Below are 18,015 nucleotides of genomic sequence, written 5' to 3' on the forward strand. Positions count from 1 at the left end.
AGATAACACGGTCCGGAAACTTTTCCTGTAAAAGATCAATGGTTTCGTTGCTTGTGTGGCACGTAGCGCCGTCTTTTTGAAAGTAAACGTTGTCCAGATCAATACCATCCAATTCCGGCCATAAAAAATCATTAATTCCTTAATTAATATTCAAAATAACACCTCTTATTGGAAAACCCTATATAATTTTTAAACTTGCATTAATATGTAGATGGGATAGATAGGGTGTGACCCATATCCTATTTCTGAGATCAAAGAATGTTTCAAAGAGAGGAAACAAAACTCACACTTAATCATATTTACAAGTATTTTTATTAACATTAAAAGAAGGCTTTGAATTTAAAACTTATCTAATGTGACGGATAAATTCCAATGCGTTTCGACGAGTTTGTTAATATCAGGCTGTAATTCACTTAAAATCTGCCGCGTTCAGTAACTTGCAGCCGATTTATCTTTGCTACAGCACTAAATCTACATTCACACAAAACGACGATGGGCTTTCAGAAATCGTTGAACAACCCACCATAACCCAGGTTACAGTACAGAGATTCGCTTCTGCAGCCAAAATTCTTGGTAGTCATTCTTGAATTTAATTTTTAATTCTTCGTTTCTTGTCAGTTCTTCTAACTGGGATGATTCTGTTGTGTTTTGCTGAATTTCAAAAACTATAAAAAATAAATAATAAACTATAACTAACGAAGTGACGAATACCCAGTTTTGTTATAAGGAAGTAAAACCAACTATTATTATTTAATTCAGTTAGATTACGCAAGATTTATATAGAATTTGTCTGCCGTCGCCCCTCAAAATTTTCTTAACCCCCCCTAATGTTCTTTAAAGCCTTCTGGCCCCCTGAAAGCCTCCCAACGCCCACAAATTATCGCCCACTTTGAGAAAGACTGATTTAGACCAAGGGAGTTAACGATAAAATGAAAACAAATATGTATGGCTGAAGGTTATATTTCTCAAGATTAATTCAAATTTGCATTGCAATGTTGGGTACCTGTACTACTTTTATAAAGCTAAATCTTAAGACAAAACAACCTTTACATCATCTACTCAATATAAGGCTCCATACTTATAAACTAACTGACTTCTGTTTCAAACACACAACATTATCTACGTACGAAATCAAACAGTTTTGGTAAGCCGGGCCTCGACAAATAGCCAATAAAATTTCAATTTTACAACATAATGTACGCTGTGTAATTACCAAACAATTAAAAGCTTTCTTTATTTGTGGAAACCCGGATGAGAAGATACATACTAAAGGTATATTATATAACATTAGTTTAAACATTCATCAGTTTGTTTGAATGGGGTCAGGTTATGTGGAGGTACATATATTATATTGTTTATTTTGTTAGGAGATAACATTATCATAGGAGCGGTACATACATATATGGATTTACATCAACATTTAAGGTTCTACCAAGGATAGAGTTGACATGTTGAAGAGAAGACACTTTAAAGTACCAGTACACATTACGTTAAATACAACAAGTTTATACTTGCTCCGATTACATTTAACATTACCGTATTCAAAAATAGCTAACATTCAGTGGGTTTCTACTTTAATATTAATACGTTTCAATTCACATCCCTCAAATTTATATTTAAAAAATAAATGTCTTCTATTATTTTATTTAATAACATTCGGTTTTGAACTTAGTTTGATTATTGAAAGGATCAAGTAGTACGATTTCATAGTCCGGATCTAAGTAGGAATCTCCGTTGTTAAGTCTCGTGTGCCTATTGCATTTCTCAATCATTGTCCTAAAGTGATTTATGCAAAGCTGTTTAGTTAATTCTTCGTTTCAGATTCTCGGCAATTTTTATTTATTTATAGTCAAAGTGTGCATAAAACTTTTAATTTAATTTTTAATATGAAAAAGTGATTAAAATCTAGTAAGTGCGGAAGATGTGATTAAAAAATAAGCAGAATCCAGTCTCATAAAACAGTCATTGTAAATAATAAGTGGCTCAACTGATGCGCAAATTGGCAATGATTTGGAAATGCATTACCATTGACATTGATTGCACTTCTTCATCGAATCTAACAGGTATAGAGTTGTATTCACATACGGGTAAGATCAAATCTATTTCATATTGACAGTAATGGTCTAAGCATTCGTATTACGATAAATACTTTAAAGTTTATTATTATAAGTGTATATATTTTCTAAATACATATTTTATAATGTAAATAAATCCACTTAGCACCCTTCATTAAAACATTTTGTTTTCTACAAAAATATTACTTGATTTAAAACTGAGTTTTAACTCTTCGGAATATCATTCCTGTGGAAAGTGAATACATAAATAAATGATTAATACTTTGTTAATTTCTGTATTCATTAAAATTTAGTAATATCTCTATAAAATGCTGATTGTAAGTCTATATAGCGACATTAGCGACTCAGAAATTTAAGTCAAAACAGGTAAATCCATAAATAGTGTTTTGAAAAAAAAAAGTGAGTATGTAATTAATTCAATATAAATAAAAATATAAAAAATTATGTTTGGTAACTTTTTTCTTTATCTAAGTTGGTTATATTGAAGATTTTTTGGTGTTATCAGTACCACTACATTGTAGGTAGGTACTAGATACAACATAAATAGGGTTGGTAGACTAGCTTTTTCTTAGATCAGTCAAACTATAATTATAATCAAATAGATCATCATATTATAGAAAAGAGTGTAGATGAAATAAATTACTTGAGTTCAAATTTTTTAATGCTATATTATTTTCAGTCAACACATAATGCGTCTCTCATAAAATATAATTTTTGAGAACATAATTTTTCTACATAACATAATCGTAATTACAATTAGCGAACAAACATAAAACACAATAAGGGATGCCATCACAAATACTGACCGTAAAAATAAAAACATAAATACAGCACTCTCTCCATAATCCACCGTTCAATTATCTGACAAATACTATAATATGTAATCTGCCGTTATTTTTACTAGTAGAAAGCACAAAATCAAGCTTCATAATATGTATGTAAAATGCATCTTACTCTCGCACACTCAGTTAATATACTGCCGCCTGGCTTTCTATAGGTGACCGTTTTACCAGTCACCAGGGTTCATTATTGTTGCTATGGGACATTTCGGTTAGTCTTATTCTGTGTTTTCTAACTGTAGCATGTGTTTCTGTTTGTTCTACAAAATGGGTCTTGTTGTTTACAAAATGGGTCTTACACAGTATTTTCGCAAGCATATAAAGTGTCACCTTAATTACCAAAAAATGGAAATTTTACAAAAGACCGATACCAGTGGTTGTTTGTTTTAACGAAATACCTGTTTTAATTTGTAGCATATTTTGTATTGTGCAATATAATCTGCCACTTTTATTAATTGAACACTTGCCCGGTTTTTGGAGTGGTGGATTAGTGAGAGAGTACTGTAATAGATTATGCTAGTTTTTAAAATGGCAACAATCTGGGGAAGTAACGAGTAATGTCATACAACATTATTGTTGCCCAACTTATGGGTTGCGTAGAAGCTTTGAATTTCCATTCGGTTCTCTCTCAATCTCTGCGTGAAGTACTCCACGTCTTTAAAGAAGCGACCGCGATCCGTCATCTCCAGGGAGATGAAGAACTGCGATCTCGTAGGACACATTCGGAGTACGAGCTGTAATAAAATGCATTCATGTATTATTTTACTGTACAATTTGTACAATTGGCAGATGTGTAAATATTGGCAGTCAAGCCTACAAATCAACACTTCATCCATCCCGACCTGACTTTTTATGTGCAGAAACATAATTCATTTTGTGGTCAACTTAATGAATATTGATTTATAATGGCTTTATTTAATCAGTTATTAACATTAAATGAAAATACGTTGTTTATTTAAAATCTTGTGTGCCGCCATTGCTGTTAGGCACAATCAAAAAATCATTTATCTGAATATAAGTAGCTATTATGGGAAACTACTTATGGTAGATTATAATATATCTACTATTTTTATGAATATACAAACACATTATCTGGTAAGACGGTAAAATTTACAAAAACATAATTTTGCAAAAAAAAAACAAGTAAGTTATTACTAAAATAGTATCAGCAGGCGCATGGCAAAAATTTAGCTTCGGCATACCAAGAGTTGAATCACTATTGTAAGAAGTTGATTATTTTCATTTAATTAAAATGACGCCATGTGTCGATAATTCCCATGGGAGTGGCATCCATACGGTCAGAGATGTGCAAAATGGGTACCCAAAACCATTTGAAATGCAAAATGGAAATGGGTCAAAACTTCTCCATTTGAAAATGCAAAATGGTTTTTAGAAAAGCATTTCAAATGCAAAATGCAAAATACCTATTTTAAAAATGCATTGAAAATGCAAAATGGTTTCTCAGCTTAAATAATTATAGATTTTTCAAACAATTTTGTCATTTAATAATGGACATCAATGTAGAACAAACATATTACATGATGGTAAATCCAAAAACACCACGATTACAGTTTATGAAACCACAAAAAATTTGCGCGGGACTAATGTTGCCAACGTAAAAACATAGAAACTGCTATCTAACATTTAATATTACAGCTTCATGGCTCCATGTTCAGTATTTTTTGTAATGGTATCACTCAATTGCCAGGGCTTTTACCAGGGAGCAACTTGACAAATGTTAATCATCTCTCATAGCGAGGTTAAGGACCGACTGATATTTGGGGCTTATGAAAAAAAATGAGTGGAGATAGTACGAAGAATGTGGCAAAAAAGCATTTAAAATGGAAAATGCATTGAGAAAAGCATTTAAAATGCAAAATGGAAAATACCCATTTTGCATTTCCATTTGAAATGGATTTATTTGAAATAAAGCACATCTCTGCATACGGTGATATATCGAGTGGCACACAAAGACGGCAGCAAACTGGCATTGTCCCGGCAAGACAAAGATTCTGGATTGGATTCACGTTTCATTTGGATTTATTCATTTTATCTTCTTCAGTTATTAAATATTACATTGATGGGTATAACTTTCAAAAGTTATTCCGATAAATTAATAACATGATTAATTTTTATGTCATGTTGCGCTTCCTCCTTCTTTAGCCAACATTTTGGATAAAGTTACAGAGTACATCATCAGGACAGATGTGTAGATTAAGAGGTGAGTGTGTTTTTATGTACATACGTAGAAGAGTAAGTAATATAACCCATAAAAATCACCATAATACTTTGGCCGTGAACATCTAAAATCATATTTATATTATTTGCATAAGATATCATGGTGTAATTATTTAAGCACATGAAAGATTATTTTATAAATAAAATAAGTTAGATTTTATGTTTTTGAATGAGTGCTTCGGATCGACCTTTTCTGTTTCTACTGTATTTTCCTTAACCAATCAATAAATATGTACAAACCTCGAGGGGCCCATATTATGGTGGACCACCATTGATACAGCGGCTTGTACTCACAAAAATGGGTGGCGAGTTAAAAATATTGCGCCCTTGAGGTGATTTTCTCACGAAAACCGCGCTATATACATGATAATAATGATTGGATCACTTCTGTTTTCGTGAGAAAATCACCTTATAACTCCACGGCTTATAGATCCAATAATTATAATATTTTTATTATTGCCAGTCTATCCCTAATCCCTACGCCAGGTAAGATAAAAGGTAAAGGCATTATTAAATATACAAACATTAGAGTAGTTATTAAAGTAGATATTTCGAGGCTGATTGCGAAAAAATAATATTTTTTTAATGAAAATGTTTAACTCAATTCAGAAATTATTTCTCTTTTTTGAATTGGGGGAGTGGGGAGTCATTATGGTTTATAAGGTTTAAATTTTCATTAACCTCTCAGACAAAGACTTTTATTTACTATGTGTTCCTTTGAGAACTGTCAAAACCTGATAATTTTTGTGTTATTTACGAGTTTTGCTAAAAGCTTCATAACTCACATTTTGGGAAACGTAGCCTCATTCTAAAAAATGTTTTGGAAAGATTATGAAATCCACTATCGCATTGTGTTGTTATACGTAAATATTTGCGTTTCTAAATATACATTTTATGAAAACGTCAAAAATATGTAAAAATCGCTTACCATTATTTCAAAGCATTGAAAAATGTACTTTTTTCTGAGTATCATAAAGAAATAACACTTTATATATTGAAGAAATATAATTAAAAACTATTAGTCACCTCAAAATATTAACCGTCCAAACTAAAATATTTTTAATAAATTATTTAGAAACGCAATAAATTATGAACGAACAAGATGACAGATTCAATCGGCTTAGATAATGCACCTCTACGTTCCATAGATATTCTTGAATACAGACGCGTAGCGTTATTCATTATCGATACTCTGTTTTTTAAATCATGGCAATCCGTATACTAGTGATGGAAATAAATCGATTTTTGTAAAATCTCGCGCGTTTACGTTTAAAGACGTTCTAATGTCTTGACCGCTATTATCATATTTACGTCTTTTGACGTTCTAATGTTCTGAGTGGTTAATTGATGTAAATAATAATTAACAAATAGTTATAAACCTAGATGATATATTTAATTAAGATAATATAATTCAAATAATATAATAGTTATTAAACTTATAAAAAAATGTAATTATTGGGTAGGTAATAATAGAAGGTAGGTACAGAGCTGGTTGTAAATTGTTCAAAGACAGAGCTGGCAATATTGTAAGAAATGGGTAACAATTCGTTGTAAAGGATTCTAGCAACCAGCAATTTTGAAGCTTGTACCGACAGTATGCGAACTGTGAACTAAAGTGGCGCCATCTCGCCGAAGAGTTTAAGAGGCATTGGTGGGCGCCGTTCATGTTTCGGAGAAATTTCAATACTATGGTCCAAATCTAGAGCTTCTTTGCGTACCACGTGACTTATGACACATGGTACAAAGAACGAACATTCGAGCTGGTTGAATTTAAATTAATACTTTTATAGTATTACATTTTGATTAATGTTAAAATTCTAAAAAACATAATTTGAAATTATGATAGAATAAAAAATATTTTTTGTCACTCAGTATCAAGAATACTTCCTTAAACTACAACAACTTAAGTTTTTTTTATGTGAATACTGCACAAGAGTCCCAACTGCTCCCAACCGTCTGGAGCCAGTGGTATATTGTGAGGCTGAAAGGTAGTGAGGAGGGGAAGAGCAAGGTGGGGGAAGTACCAGGCTATTCAGATCTGGTCACCAAGCACGGCTAAAGCCATTTCAAGCAATTTTTCAATTCTGAATGGTGGTCTTCGATACTGAAAGTATTTTCCAATCTAAAAACGTACTGCAAGTATACTATATATTCTTTTAAATTAATAAATTGTGTAGTAACACAAATTAATCAAATAAAATTTACTTGTGCATGTCGGGACTTGAACCCGGGACCTTCCGCTTGCTAGTTGAGAGCTTTACCCATCGACCGCAGAGCAATCTTCGTTTTTTTTATAATTTACCAACTCTTACCATTTTGTTGTTACAACATTTTAACTCAAAGCAATCGTTTATTACTGTTATTTGCTTTGATTTTCGGTATTTATTATCTGTTGATAATTATTATTTTTAGATTGACTGAAATTTCTGGAGTGCGTTGCTTCAAAGCTCTTTAGTGCTAGCTGCCGCTGATTATCAGTAAGTATTGCCATTGAGAGCAAATAGGATAAAAAATAAGTATGCATATTATATAATATGCTTTTGTAATGAAATATCCTATGTAATGAGGTATCCTAATCTAACCTTTTTTTCAATATTTCTTTATTTATAAAACATTCTTAAATACCTTTAGAGTTCGGCCAAAATAGTAACTACCTATTTTGCATAGAGTAAATGGTAAAAGTTCTAGCCACTCACGTGGTATCAGGAATAACAACATAAGAAAATGTCATCAACAGGAATTATTTTGGCTGTCATCCGATACAACGAAAGCAAATTTTCACTTTATGTAATTAAAAATTTCCCAAATGCAGCCAGTTTCCTTTTATAGTAATTAAGGTAAATCAAAAGGTTTTATTTAAAAATATTTCGTATTAGCCGTGGCCAGCGATCCCGAATAATTACCCGTTTTTATATTATCTAGCTAAGTCCCGGGCGTTTACCGGGCTTTACACAGAGTTTTATTTGAAATTTAGCATCAGCATGTGTTGAAAAAAGAGGGTGGAAAAAAAGTGGGTGGTTTTTCGAAACCTCATATAGATGGTGACTTTCCTCTCATCGTGAAGGTAAAGTGGACAAAATTTCATCTGTCTCAGAATAAATTGTAGATTTGTATAAAATAACAATGCGTAGCCGCCCGCCACAGATACTGTTCTTATTTTAATTTGAAATATTTATGCTTCAGCACTTGACGGGTTGTTTCGGAGAATTTGAACAATTCTTCAAATTTCAAAGTTAATTTTCAAATTCTGTTTTTATTTCATTTATGTCAAGCAACTAGCCTATAATGATATAATAACAAAACTTAAATAGGACTTTCACAGAACAAGAAAATTAACGTTGAAATTTGATGAACTATTCAAATTCTCCAAAACCACCCGTCCTTAAAGTATAAAAATGATATCACTAGTTAAGTTCTAACCACAAACGGAAGAATTTAAGTGATTTATGACGGACCTCGTTTAGGTATGTGTATTATCAGAAGAACAGAACGGATATGAAGTCAAGGTACTTACAGTAAATAGTTTTTGTGTCACCCAGCCATGGTATGGTTTGACTGAAAGTGAATATGCATGCGCTAGTTCCTTGCTGATGGTTTCAGACGCTGTTTCCGTTGCCTCATTCAATATCTGTTCTAGGAATAACTCTATGAAGTGAAGTGCCCTGGAAACATCAAAAGTAAGCATTTAAAACAGGATATATGCATTTAAAATAAATAAATAAAACCTGATATGTAAATACCATAAAGTAAATAATATAACAAGTTAAAATAATAGGACGTATGAAATAAATATTATAAAATTTTGTATTAATAAACAAATAAATCAGAATAAAGAGATTATTGCTTTTGTAGTGGTGTACTGTATCGCTGAGGTACTATGGGGTAAGAGAGGACTGCGGGCGGGTGTTCCAAGCCAGTTCAAAGCAGTTTGACGTGTCCTTGCATGTATACAATCAAATGTGCGCTCATTGAAATGATTTGCCCTTTCATTATTTATTTATTTATTTACGCCCTAATGGGCTCTTACAAAAGTAGTTAACAAGTAATACAGTTGTGTTACATAGTTTACAATAAATTATGATTTTTGATTAAATTAAGGTAAATTCAAATTAATAGTGTGGATTACGGAAAGCTAAATATGTATTAAGGAACATATACATATAAAAACAAAAGTGTATTCACTACGGAGTTGTGAATTCATACATCTCAGTAAAATGATTAAAAAGATTTTGTTTTATATCTAATACGGAATCTTTAAGCATGTCTACAATATTCCCAAATTTATTGCCAAAATGATGTAGTCTATTTATGGGTGTATGAGCTTCATAGTTGGTTTAAAAATTGTCACAGAAAAATGTAGCACTTTGCCTCGTATTTCTACGTAAAATTTTATTTTGGCGAGAATTTCAGGGTTTTCAATGGAATTATTAATCATTTTATTTAAAAGTACAAGGTCAGAGATGATCCGCCTATCTGATTATTATGATGAAAACATTGTTATAAAAAGGATTTGTAAATTATGTGGTAATTTTTAGTATTATTGAATTCACAAAACAACAAAAACCTTATGCTAGAATTGAAGGTAAAACAGTACAACATTACGATATTTTTGTATTGGAAAATTGTGCAAATTAAACATTAATTTTGATTAAATTAATCGATGTAAAACATTTTTCAAATACCTAGCATGACTCTGTTAGATAAATAACAGAGTATAGTAATTTATTAATCTAATAGCCAATTATCTCAATTATGAGGCTATCATAAATATATAATAATCTGTGATCGCAATCGTCTATACCTACATACAGTGGCGGTTTTCTCTAAAGTGCGTTTGTGCGGCGAACCCCCATTAAAAATATGAGAAAATAAAACATCCTTGTTTTATAATAATATAAGCACATTATAGATAGCACGCTATTAAAATTTCGCCTTCAAAACCCGCGCCACCGAAAAGTACGATGCCTATTCCAAATTTGTGCGAGTTAAAATCCGCGCCAAACTCTCCATACAAAATAATCTTAGCCGGTACAGACCCTATGACGGTGATATATACAACATTTGGTCTTTCTTTGCAAAAATAAGACAAATTGTGTGCGCCGAACACGCGTTGTGATATCACGTGACCTCCGAACATTGACGAATGTAACCGAAGAAACCCGAGAACTTCGCGGCCGACGTTTAACCTTTGAACCATAGGGATGCAAGTTAAGTGTTATTTTTTTATGTTATATTATGGTATTTAACTTTGTAGTCATTTTTGTACATATTTTTGTTTTCTTGTTTCTGCATTTCTCCAACCGTTTGCTTATGGCATTTGTAAATCTACTACCTATTTTTAAATTTATTTCGTGCCACCTTTATTTGTTTTTTTGATGTTTTAAAATATCTATTATATATTCTACGAAATTATTCTTCTCTAAAAAACAATAATAATTAGCAACGTACCTACATTGAGTGCTATAAAAACATTAAACAATTTAATTCCTATAAAACTTTTCTCATTATCTAATAATTGTGTCTAGGTAAAGTGATTTAAAAACAATAATATGTCGGTACCCCTCCCACTAACTTTATTTAAGTTGTGTGACTGCTGCCGTATTCGACTATTTGACGTAGGACAACAGTAAGTAAATTTTAATTAGATATGTTTATCTTCTCTTGAATTTCTGAACCCCCTGTTAAAAAAACCACGAACCGCCACTGCCTACATACCTGATTTTATTAATAAGTTTTGGTTGGAAACTAGATTTTGTAGTCAAAGTTCGAATAGCAGAATTTAGGTCAAGATGTCATAAGGAAATAATATTAATAAAATTATATTACGCAGCTTATTACCCAATATCAATAAAGATTATAAACAAGTGAAGTTCATTATAATGTTCTTACTATGACATAGTGAAATTCCTCATTACCTGGTTAGCCACAAGAGAGCTTCTGTGGCGTTAGTTCCTCCCTCGACCTGTTCACTCAACGCCATGTCATGGAGGGTCCCATTCTTTATCACATCAGTGTCATACCGTTTCAATATTTTCTAAAAACACAATAATAACATTCAGCACAAGGCACTTCTCCGGAAATGATTATTCAAACATGACGTAATAATAATGTATTCATGTTTACCTCTATATTTCCATTCATATCATATTTTACAGGCGCGAAAACACTGCCAAGTTTTTCTGAAAATAAACGGTATTTTTAAATAATTATCCAGGAAAATGAGAAATTTTTATCGTGACATGGAATTTGAATAGTAAAAAAGGTAAACAAAACGTACCAACTAGGGTCACGACACCTTTGGCCGCCTCTATGAACTCCAAAGTATTGATTTTCCCATCGTCGATGTTGGGGAAAGGCTTCTGCACAGTGGAGAAGAAATTGGCACTATTATTAACATCACAATCACCCGAAGACATTGTCCGCAACACAAAACACAGCCGAATGGATGCAACTGCAACTCAACACATAATCACAAAGCGTTCAATAATCAACACGGACCGGTCGGGATCAGCACTCGACGCAAACTGCCTGCTGCCGTATTATAATCTGACAGTTGTTATCACTGACAAGTGACAACTGACCACGTGGTCTACTAGTTTGTATTGTTTATGTTTCGTGTGGCTCAGTGGCTCGCGGTGTCACAACAGTGAAACTACAGTGAAAGTCAAGTCAAAGCACTAAAATGTCACTTGTGTTATCGGTTATTTCACTCGAATATATATTTTGATTATTATAAGCTTCTAGCATCTAATTATTCTGCGCTTATTGTCGATTGCTCTTAACTAAAATATTACTTATAATAATTTTGTAAGGTAAGCGATGTTTAGTTATGTTTTGTATTTGTTTAGTAGGTAAACAGTTGTTTCAACACATTTCCTAAGTCGTCCTCAACCACGATAACCAGCAACTTATTTTTGGCTGCCGAAGTAAACGGAATGAGGAATCTCTTTTCTGGTTTGGTGTCTGTGAATTCGTACGAGTCGATCACCATTCCTGTTGATTCCTCCCTCACTTCCACTACTCGGATACCTGCGGTGGACAAAATCATCATTTTGTTCTTGTCAAATCTCAAGTACCTCGTTATGGCCTCTCTTTCCCGCCCGTACTCATTGTTGAAAAATCTGTGGTAACTCAAAAACACTCCACAGCTTTTGGTCCAGTAAGTGTAATCGTTAGTAGATTTGATCATCGAGTTCCTCTTGGACTCGTAGCTTTTCATCATATTCGCGTTGAGCTGTGGTCGGTTTATTGGGGTGAAGTTTGGTCCGCGTCTTAAATTTTCATTATTGTAGTTGGCGAAGTTACCTAGAGTGGTTTTACTCCTCGGTCCTAGAGTTCTCAAAGGCTCGCCGATGTTCATGGTCACGTTGATGTTTCTAGCGAAGGACACGGTGGTGTGCTGCGTGGGCTTCCCGTTAAAGTTAAAATTGGCGTCCTTGATGAGTCCCCTCCTGTCTCCCACCGTGAACACCCGGTCCACGTGGTCGAACCCCCGGCCCATGATGCCATCCTTGGTGTGGCCGAGATCGAACGTGTGCCCCAACTCGTGGCATACGGAGCCGAGGGTCGTGGCGAAGCAGCCCCCAATAGTGCCGCGGTAACAGCTATCATCCATGAACCTCTTGTTGTCGATGACGGAGGTGTCCAGGAACTTGGGAACGATCTCCTCCACCGTGGTGGGCCAGGTGTAAAGACAGGCGGATCCGAACACCGCCAGCCCTCCCCCTCCCAGGGCGGCGTGACCCTCGGTTAGGGAGACTATTTCTTCGTGGGTGAGAACTTTGTCAATAATATCCAGTCCCTTGAATCTTGTGCAAGAAATAAAAGCCATAAATTTCCTGTCGTTGGTTCCTAATTCGGAAAGCATTAGTTCCCTCCCGAAATGGCTCCATAGATCGCTTTCTCTCATTTTCCTAGCTTTGTTTACATTGAGATTACTCGTGAAAACGACGCACTCTGGTTTCTTTGGGTTGATGTCGTGTTCCAGCTGGAAGGTTTTCCTGCCCAGTCCGAGCTCGAATAGTTTCTCAGCCATGATGCACTGGATGAGCTTTGCCCCGATCGCGATCCTCGCGCAAGCACTCTCCACGGAGCTATCGACTCCCATGGGACTCTGGAAGTTGCCATCATGACCTTGGCACACTATGTAGACGGGCGTCACTCGCAGGTTAGTCTTCCGGGGGGAATATTCCAAGACTAGCTGGCGGCAGCTGTCTTCATACTCTAGTATGACCTCGTTTTTCCCTCTTTTTAAATTCAGTATGCACTTGAATTCGCCATTGACAACATCCCAAGCTGTGGTGACCCTCTCCCCGTTGTGGGAGAGGGTAGAGAAAAGTTTATTTTCTTCGATGGTATTTCTCCATGGGACATAGCCTTTCAGTAATATCAAAGAGTAAGAGAACGTTTCCTCATCTTGGATATTGGTCAACGTGATGGTGTGGCTTTTTTGCACGTTATTGTTAACGGCACAGATATCCATCACCTGGAACAACATGAAAAGCTTTATTTCCGATGTTAATCTTTTAACTGTATTTTTCGAACATCGTAAACATTGCCCAATTTCCTCCGAATAGAGCCGTCGCCCTAGCGGCGGCTCGCGGAAGCTGAGTTTGACATTTCTGTTTCGGGTATTGCGGATAAATAATTACAGCGGATAAATTAGCCCGGTTTGCGGCGATAACGCGTGATAATATAAATCGAAGCACACTTATCTTGATTCGATAAAATGAGATAAGATAGGTTTAGAATTACTTACCATTTTGTTTGATTAACACGGCAACTTGTAATGTATTGTATCTGAAGTCGGCCTCCGTTGACTCGCGCAGCCCCCCTGCCCTCTGCCCCTCCCCGACCCTTCCGCGGCGCGCGCAGCTGTAACGATTGCTGCGGCACTGCGAGCTATTTGCTTCCTAATTCCCGCCAATATCCGAGGATGGGAAACAATTCCTGATGGAAACTGGAAACCCGACCATAAAATATCGGAAAACAGATTCTCCGGAAAGAGACATAAAACAAAGAAAGTGAATCTGAACGGAGCGATAAAATTAACGTAAACCAGTAGGAGAACCACAATTTCTAATACAATTAGGTATTTTTTGTAGATTTTATTTTAAAAAATCCAAACAAATATTGCTCTAGTTACCTTATCCGCATTGCTGCAAAATATAAGATAAACCTGCCAAATTACGTAAACATCTAGCAGCGCAGTTGAGCTAACGGAAAAGTTGCAAACATTTAAACTCAAAACGTGATTAACGGTTTCCTAATTTAATTTTAGTAACAAAATGCAGAGTCGCACATGCTGTTAAAAGCTACGTTCCAACATCAATCATTAATAAATATTTTTTTAAACTCTTGAGCTCAACTCTAAAACTGACATACCACGAAATTATTCTTCTTGTGACCGGGAGATCTCTCTGTCTTTGGCCCCTCAAGTGCCTTCACGTGATAGACGATTTAAGACAACAATACTCTGCATTTAGCGATAAAAATATACATATTTACGGCAGAGTTCCGATCTATAATTAAGTTTTTTGAAAATTGAGACCGAAACTCTAATTTTTCAATAACCATTTCGTTTTGTATTAAGTATGTACTTAATTTTTTTACATACACGGTGCATGGATGCCACCGTATAAAGCCATGTAACCAATTCAACGGTTGGCGCAAAATTTCGATTGTGGTGTCCATAAATAGTAAAATGTTGAAACTATAGGGTACCTACTTATTAATAGATAATACGAATAAAAGTAGAGATTTTTATAAAATACTTCTTTTAACAGGGTTTTCAACGTCCATGGTGTATATTATAGTCTATAGATTTCGCCCGAATGACAAATAAATAGTGAAACATGACACCATGACAGTGTTACTAATTTAATATTCAGTACACGTATTGGTGAAACATCGCCGGGCCCATTCTCCATATTTTGTGTCCTCGAAAGCTCAGTGGTTAGAGTTTAGAGAAGTCAGCGGTTTTCGATTAGGGAAGGTCCCGAATTTTCACAAATTCTGACCGCAGCAAAGACTACTTTCACCTAAAACTTAATTACCTACACATATTACGCACAATTACCAATTCCAGGAAAAAATATGTGCATGTAGATTATGGAACAACAAACGCCGATTTTGTCCATTAAGTATTCACGTTTCGTATTCGTATAATTTTCTAAATTGATTTCGTAAAAATGAAAACCAACAGATCTAAATGCACCGGTTTGGCTCTGAGCTCTGACGCCATCTTATCCCGTTTGGGACGCCATTGCGGAGAGAATTAACAATGATTGTCATCTCATCTGAAACTGATTCTCTAATCACCCAAGACTTTATATTATGATGTAATAAAATATTAAAATGTGGTGTTGTTAACATAAATTAACTTTTATTTCAAACCGAAATAAAAGAGATAACGCTCGTAGAAGTTCTGATTTCTAGTAGTAAATTTTCCAAACTATAAACAGCCTAATAATTATATTAACTTATTGGAAAGCATTTGTTGTGATAAAATTAATGTATTTATTTACAGTATTTTCTACCCCCTATTCCGACTCTGTCAGTCAATTGCGTGTAGCTTTGAATCAGCAAACATTTCCAAAGCTATTCGTACTGCTCCGTGAAAGCTCCGAAAGCTTTATTATTTGTTTTCTGGACGAATCGGGCGAGATATTTAGTTTGCCTGTCTATTATGATCCCTAGCGTCGGGCGCCGAGGGACTAAAGCGCCATAAACATACCAAGGTCGAAATATTTGCTGACTTTTTCCTGATTGTGCGCAATATCTCCCTTCATGATACATTAATTTACAAAGCTAACGTCGCAAATGCCAGTTTGACATTTGGAAAAGGGTAGGTTTTATACTGTATTGTAGGCATATTGTAGAATAATATATTGAAGTTCAAATTAATATCAACGACGTACTTTGTTTATTTGATTCTGGGGTGGCAAAAATCGAACGGTGAGCTCTGGCGTTATGAAATTTGCACAGCTTGGCTTGCATTTATAGATTTACGCTAATATTTTCAACTCGCGAATTAATTTCCACCATGAGCTATGGAGCTGTGAAATATCCGCTTTAACAGTAAAATAAAAGCTAGGACACTAATTTTGTTTGTTCCCTATCTTTTAATAAATTGTTCACATATTAAAAAAGTGATAAGAATAATAATTATTGATGTCAATAGTTTTAAACAGAATGTAACATCGTTTCATCAGTTTCGCTTCACCTAATTGATGTTCTATAAATCTATAATATTGATGCCAGAACTTTTCGATTACGCCCATGAATTATGCGTAAGGCCTTGCCTTGTTTACGAGAGCGTAAATAAACACAATTCTTTTTATTCCGCCCAAGAAAAAATGCAAATAATGCCATAATCCTCGCGAGTATGTTGCGATAAATCTACAATCAATACGCGTATTTTTGTTACAAAACAACCACGAAATAAAAGTGGGAAATCAACAGAATTCGATATCTCGTATGCAAATAAAGCAATATGATATTGATAGGGCCGACCGAACATTCATATGGCTTCAGACGTTCAGACAAATGTGAACGAGTGTCATTAAAATATAATACCATATTCTTTGATGAAATGTAATTTTAAAACACTGGCTGTTTTGATATTATTTTTATTCACAATTTTAAGACAGCAGCGACATCCGTTGTATTTTCTGCGAATCAGAAAGGCTTCATAATGGATAACAACTTGTCGAGTAGTTCAAGTAGTTCAAGAGGTTTATTGAAGTAGTGCGATTGTTTGCCGCCAGGTGCACCTACGGATTTACGTAATAAGGAAAATTTTCATTTTATTTAAAAAAATGTTTTAGTTTTAAGTATTGTAAAAAATATTATATACATTTTAATGCGGTTTGAGTCGTCCTAACCCTTTTTTATTTTGGAAATTTAATCGATAATTTATGAATTCAGCCTCTGGGCGTGCCTCTGTAATGTCGCAATCCAGAAACATGGCATTGTCTTATAATTTTATAGCTTTCCTTGACACTGATTTTTCTTACGTTAGTATGAATGTGATCAAAAAGTTGTTGATTTTATTTATTAATGAGGATTAACATTTACATAAAAAATATTAATAATCGTTTAATTCCCAGCTACATTAATGGGATATGCAATTCAATTTATCCATATTGGCGCTATAGCAAGCAATAGAATATTAAAAAAGGTGGTGAAAATCACTGTAAAAAGTAAGTTACAGATTAAAGTGATTTATTTCCACATCACTGTGGGCACATCTTTTCTGATGATGGACAGTGTCAAAGTGTCGGAAACGTTGGCTAAATAAGGTGGTAGCGCAACACGGCATGATACCCCGAAAATAAATCACCATAATATTTTCGGCCGTGAAAATCTCAACTCGTATCTAAATTACAGATTATCTAAATATATAAATTTTTGTTTTTTTGTCCCCTCTATACTCAAACACTACTGGACCGTTTCAAAGTTTTTTTTCTTCTTATTATTGCCAGGAGTGTTTAGAAATTGGTTTGGATGGTAAAAGAATTCTGGGACGACCGGGAAAGACGATATAATTTAGTTTTTTAGTAGTTTATTTAGTTTTACCAATGTGGTATAAATTAGTGAATTGTGGAAGACATGCCACGATCAAGTAAAACAAAAACTTATAAAAAAGTTAACTTTTAAATTCTTAAGAATAATATTATCTCCAACTTAAAAATAGAGCCTGTTTTCAGGTACACTAGAATTTACAGCCTCAAAACTTTACCCCAAACCATTCATAACCCCGAGTAACGCCGGGTACGCGTCAACTGATATGTAATAATATTTTCGAAACAAAATTATAGAAATTTCTTTTTTAAATTTTAGTAAGGAATAAATGAAAATAT

General features: G+C 34.2%; 2 protein-coding genes across 2 annotated transcripts; both read right to left on the reverse strand.

Annotated features, from left to right (window-relative positions):
- Positions 1-570: 570 nt before the first annotated feature.
- Positions 571-11,569, reverse strand: LOC149422029 (uncharacterized). Its single transcript, XM_089634243.1, has 5 exons — positions 11,430-11,569; positions 11,276-11,331; positions 11,068-11,186; positions 8,667-8,814; positions 571-3,648 (listed from the first exon to the last, which is right to left on the reverse strand). Exons 1-5 carry the CDS (start codon positions 11,566-11,568, stop codon positions 3,475-3,477), a joined length of 636 nt encoding a protein of 211 aa, XP_089490369.1. The 5' UTR covers position 11,569; the 3' UTR covers positions 571-3,474.
- Positions 11,570-11,991: 422 nt separating this feature from the next.
- Positions 11,992-13,991, reverse strand: LOC149422030 (uncharacterized). The gene is made up of 2 exons (XM_089634242.1): positions 13,911-13,991; positions 11,992-13,637 (listed from the first exon to the last, which is right to left on the reverse strand). The coding sequence occupies exons 1-2, from the start codon at positions 13,911-13,913 to the stop codon at positions 11,997-11,999; spliced, it is 1,644 nt and encodes a 547-aa protein (XP_089490368.1). The 5' UTR covers positions 13,914-13,991; the 3' UTR covers positions 11,992-11,996.
- Between the last annotated feature and the right edge of the window lie 4,024 nt (positions 13,992-18,015).

The sequence above is a fragment of the Hesperophylax consimilis genome, chromosome 8 (genome assembly GCF_061612785.1).
Source record: "Hesperophylax consimilis isolate HC1 chromosome 8, BYU_Hcon_1.0, whole genome shotgun sequence".
Taxonomy (NCBI): domain Eukaryota; kingdom Metazoa; phylum Arthropoda; class Insecta; order Trichoptera; family Limnephilidae; genus Hesperophylax; species Hesperophylax consimilis.

Coding starts and splice junctions, on each gene's coding strand:
- LOC149422029 (XM_089634243.1), bottom strand. CDS start 11,568: ATGTCTTCGGGTGATTGTGATGTTAATAATAGTGCCAATTTCTTCTCC. Junction 11,332..11,429: donor AGGTGTCGTGACCCTAGTTG/GTACGTTTTGTT, acceptor GTTTATTTTCAG/AAAAACTTGGCAGTGTTTTC. Junction 3,649..8,666: donor TGACACAAAAACTATTTACT/GTAAGTACCTTG, acceptor ATTTTATTACAG/CTCGTACTCCGAATGTGTCC.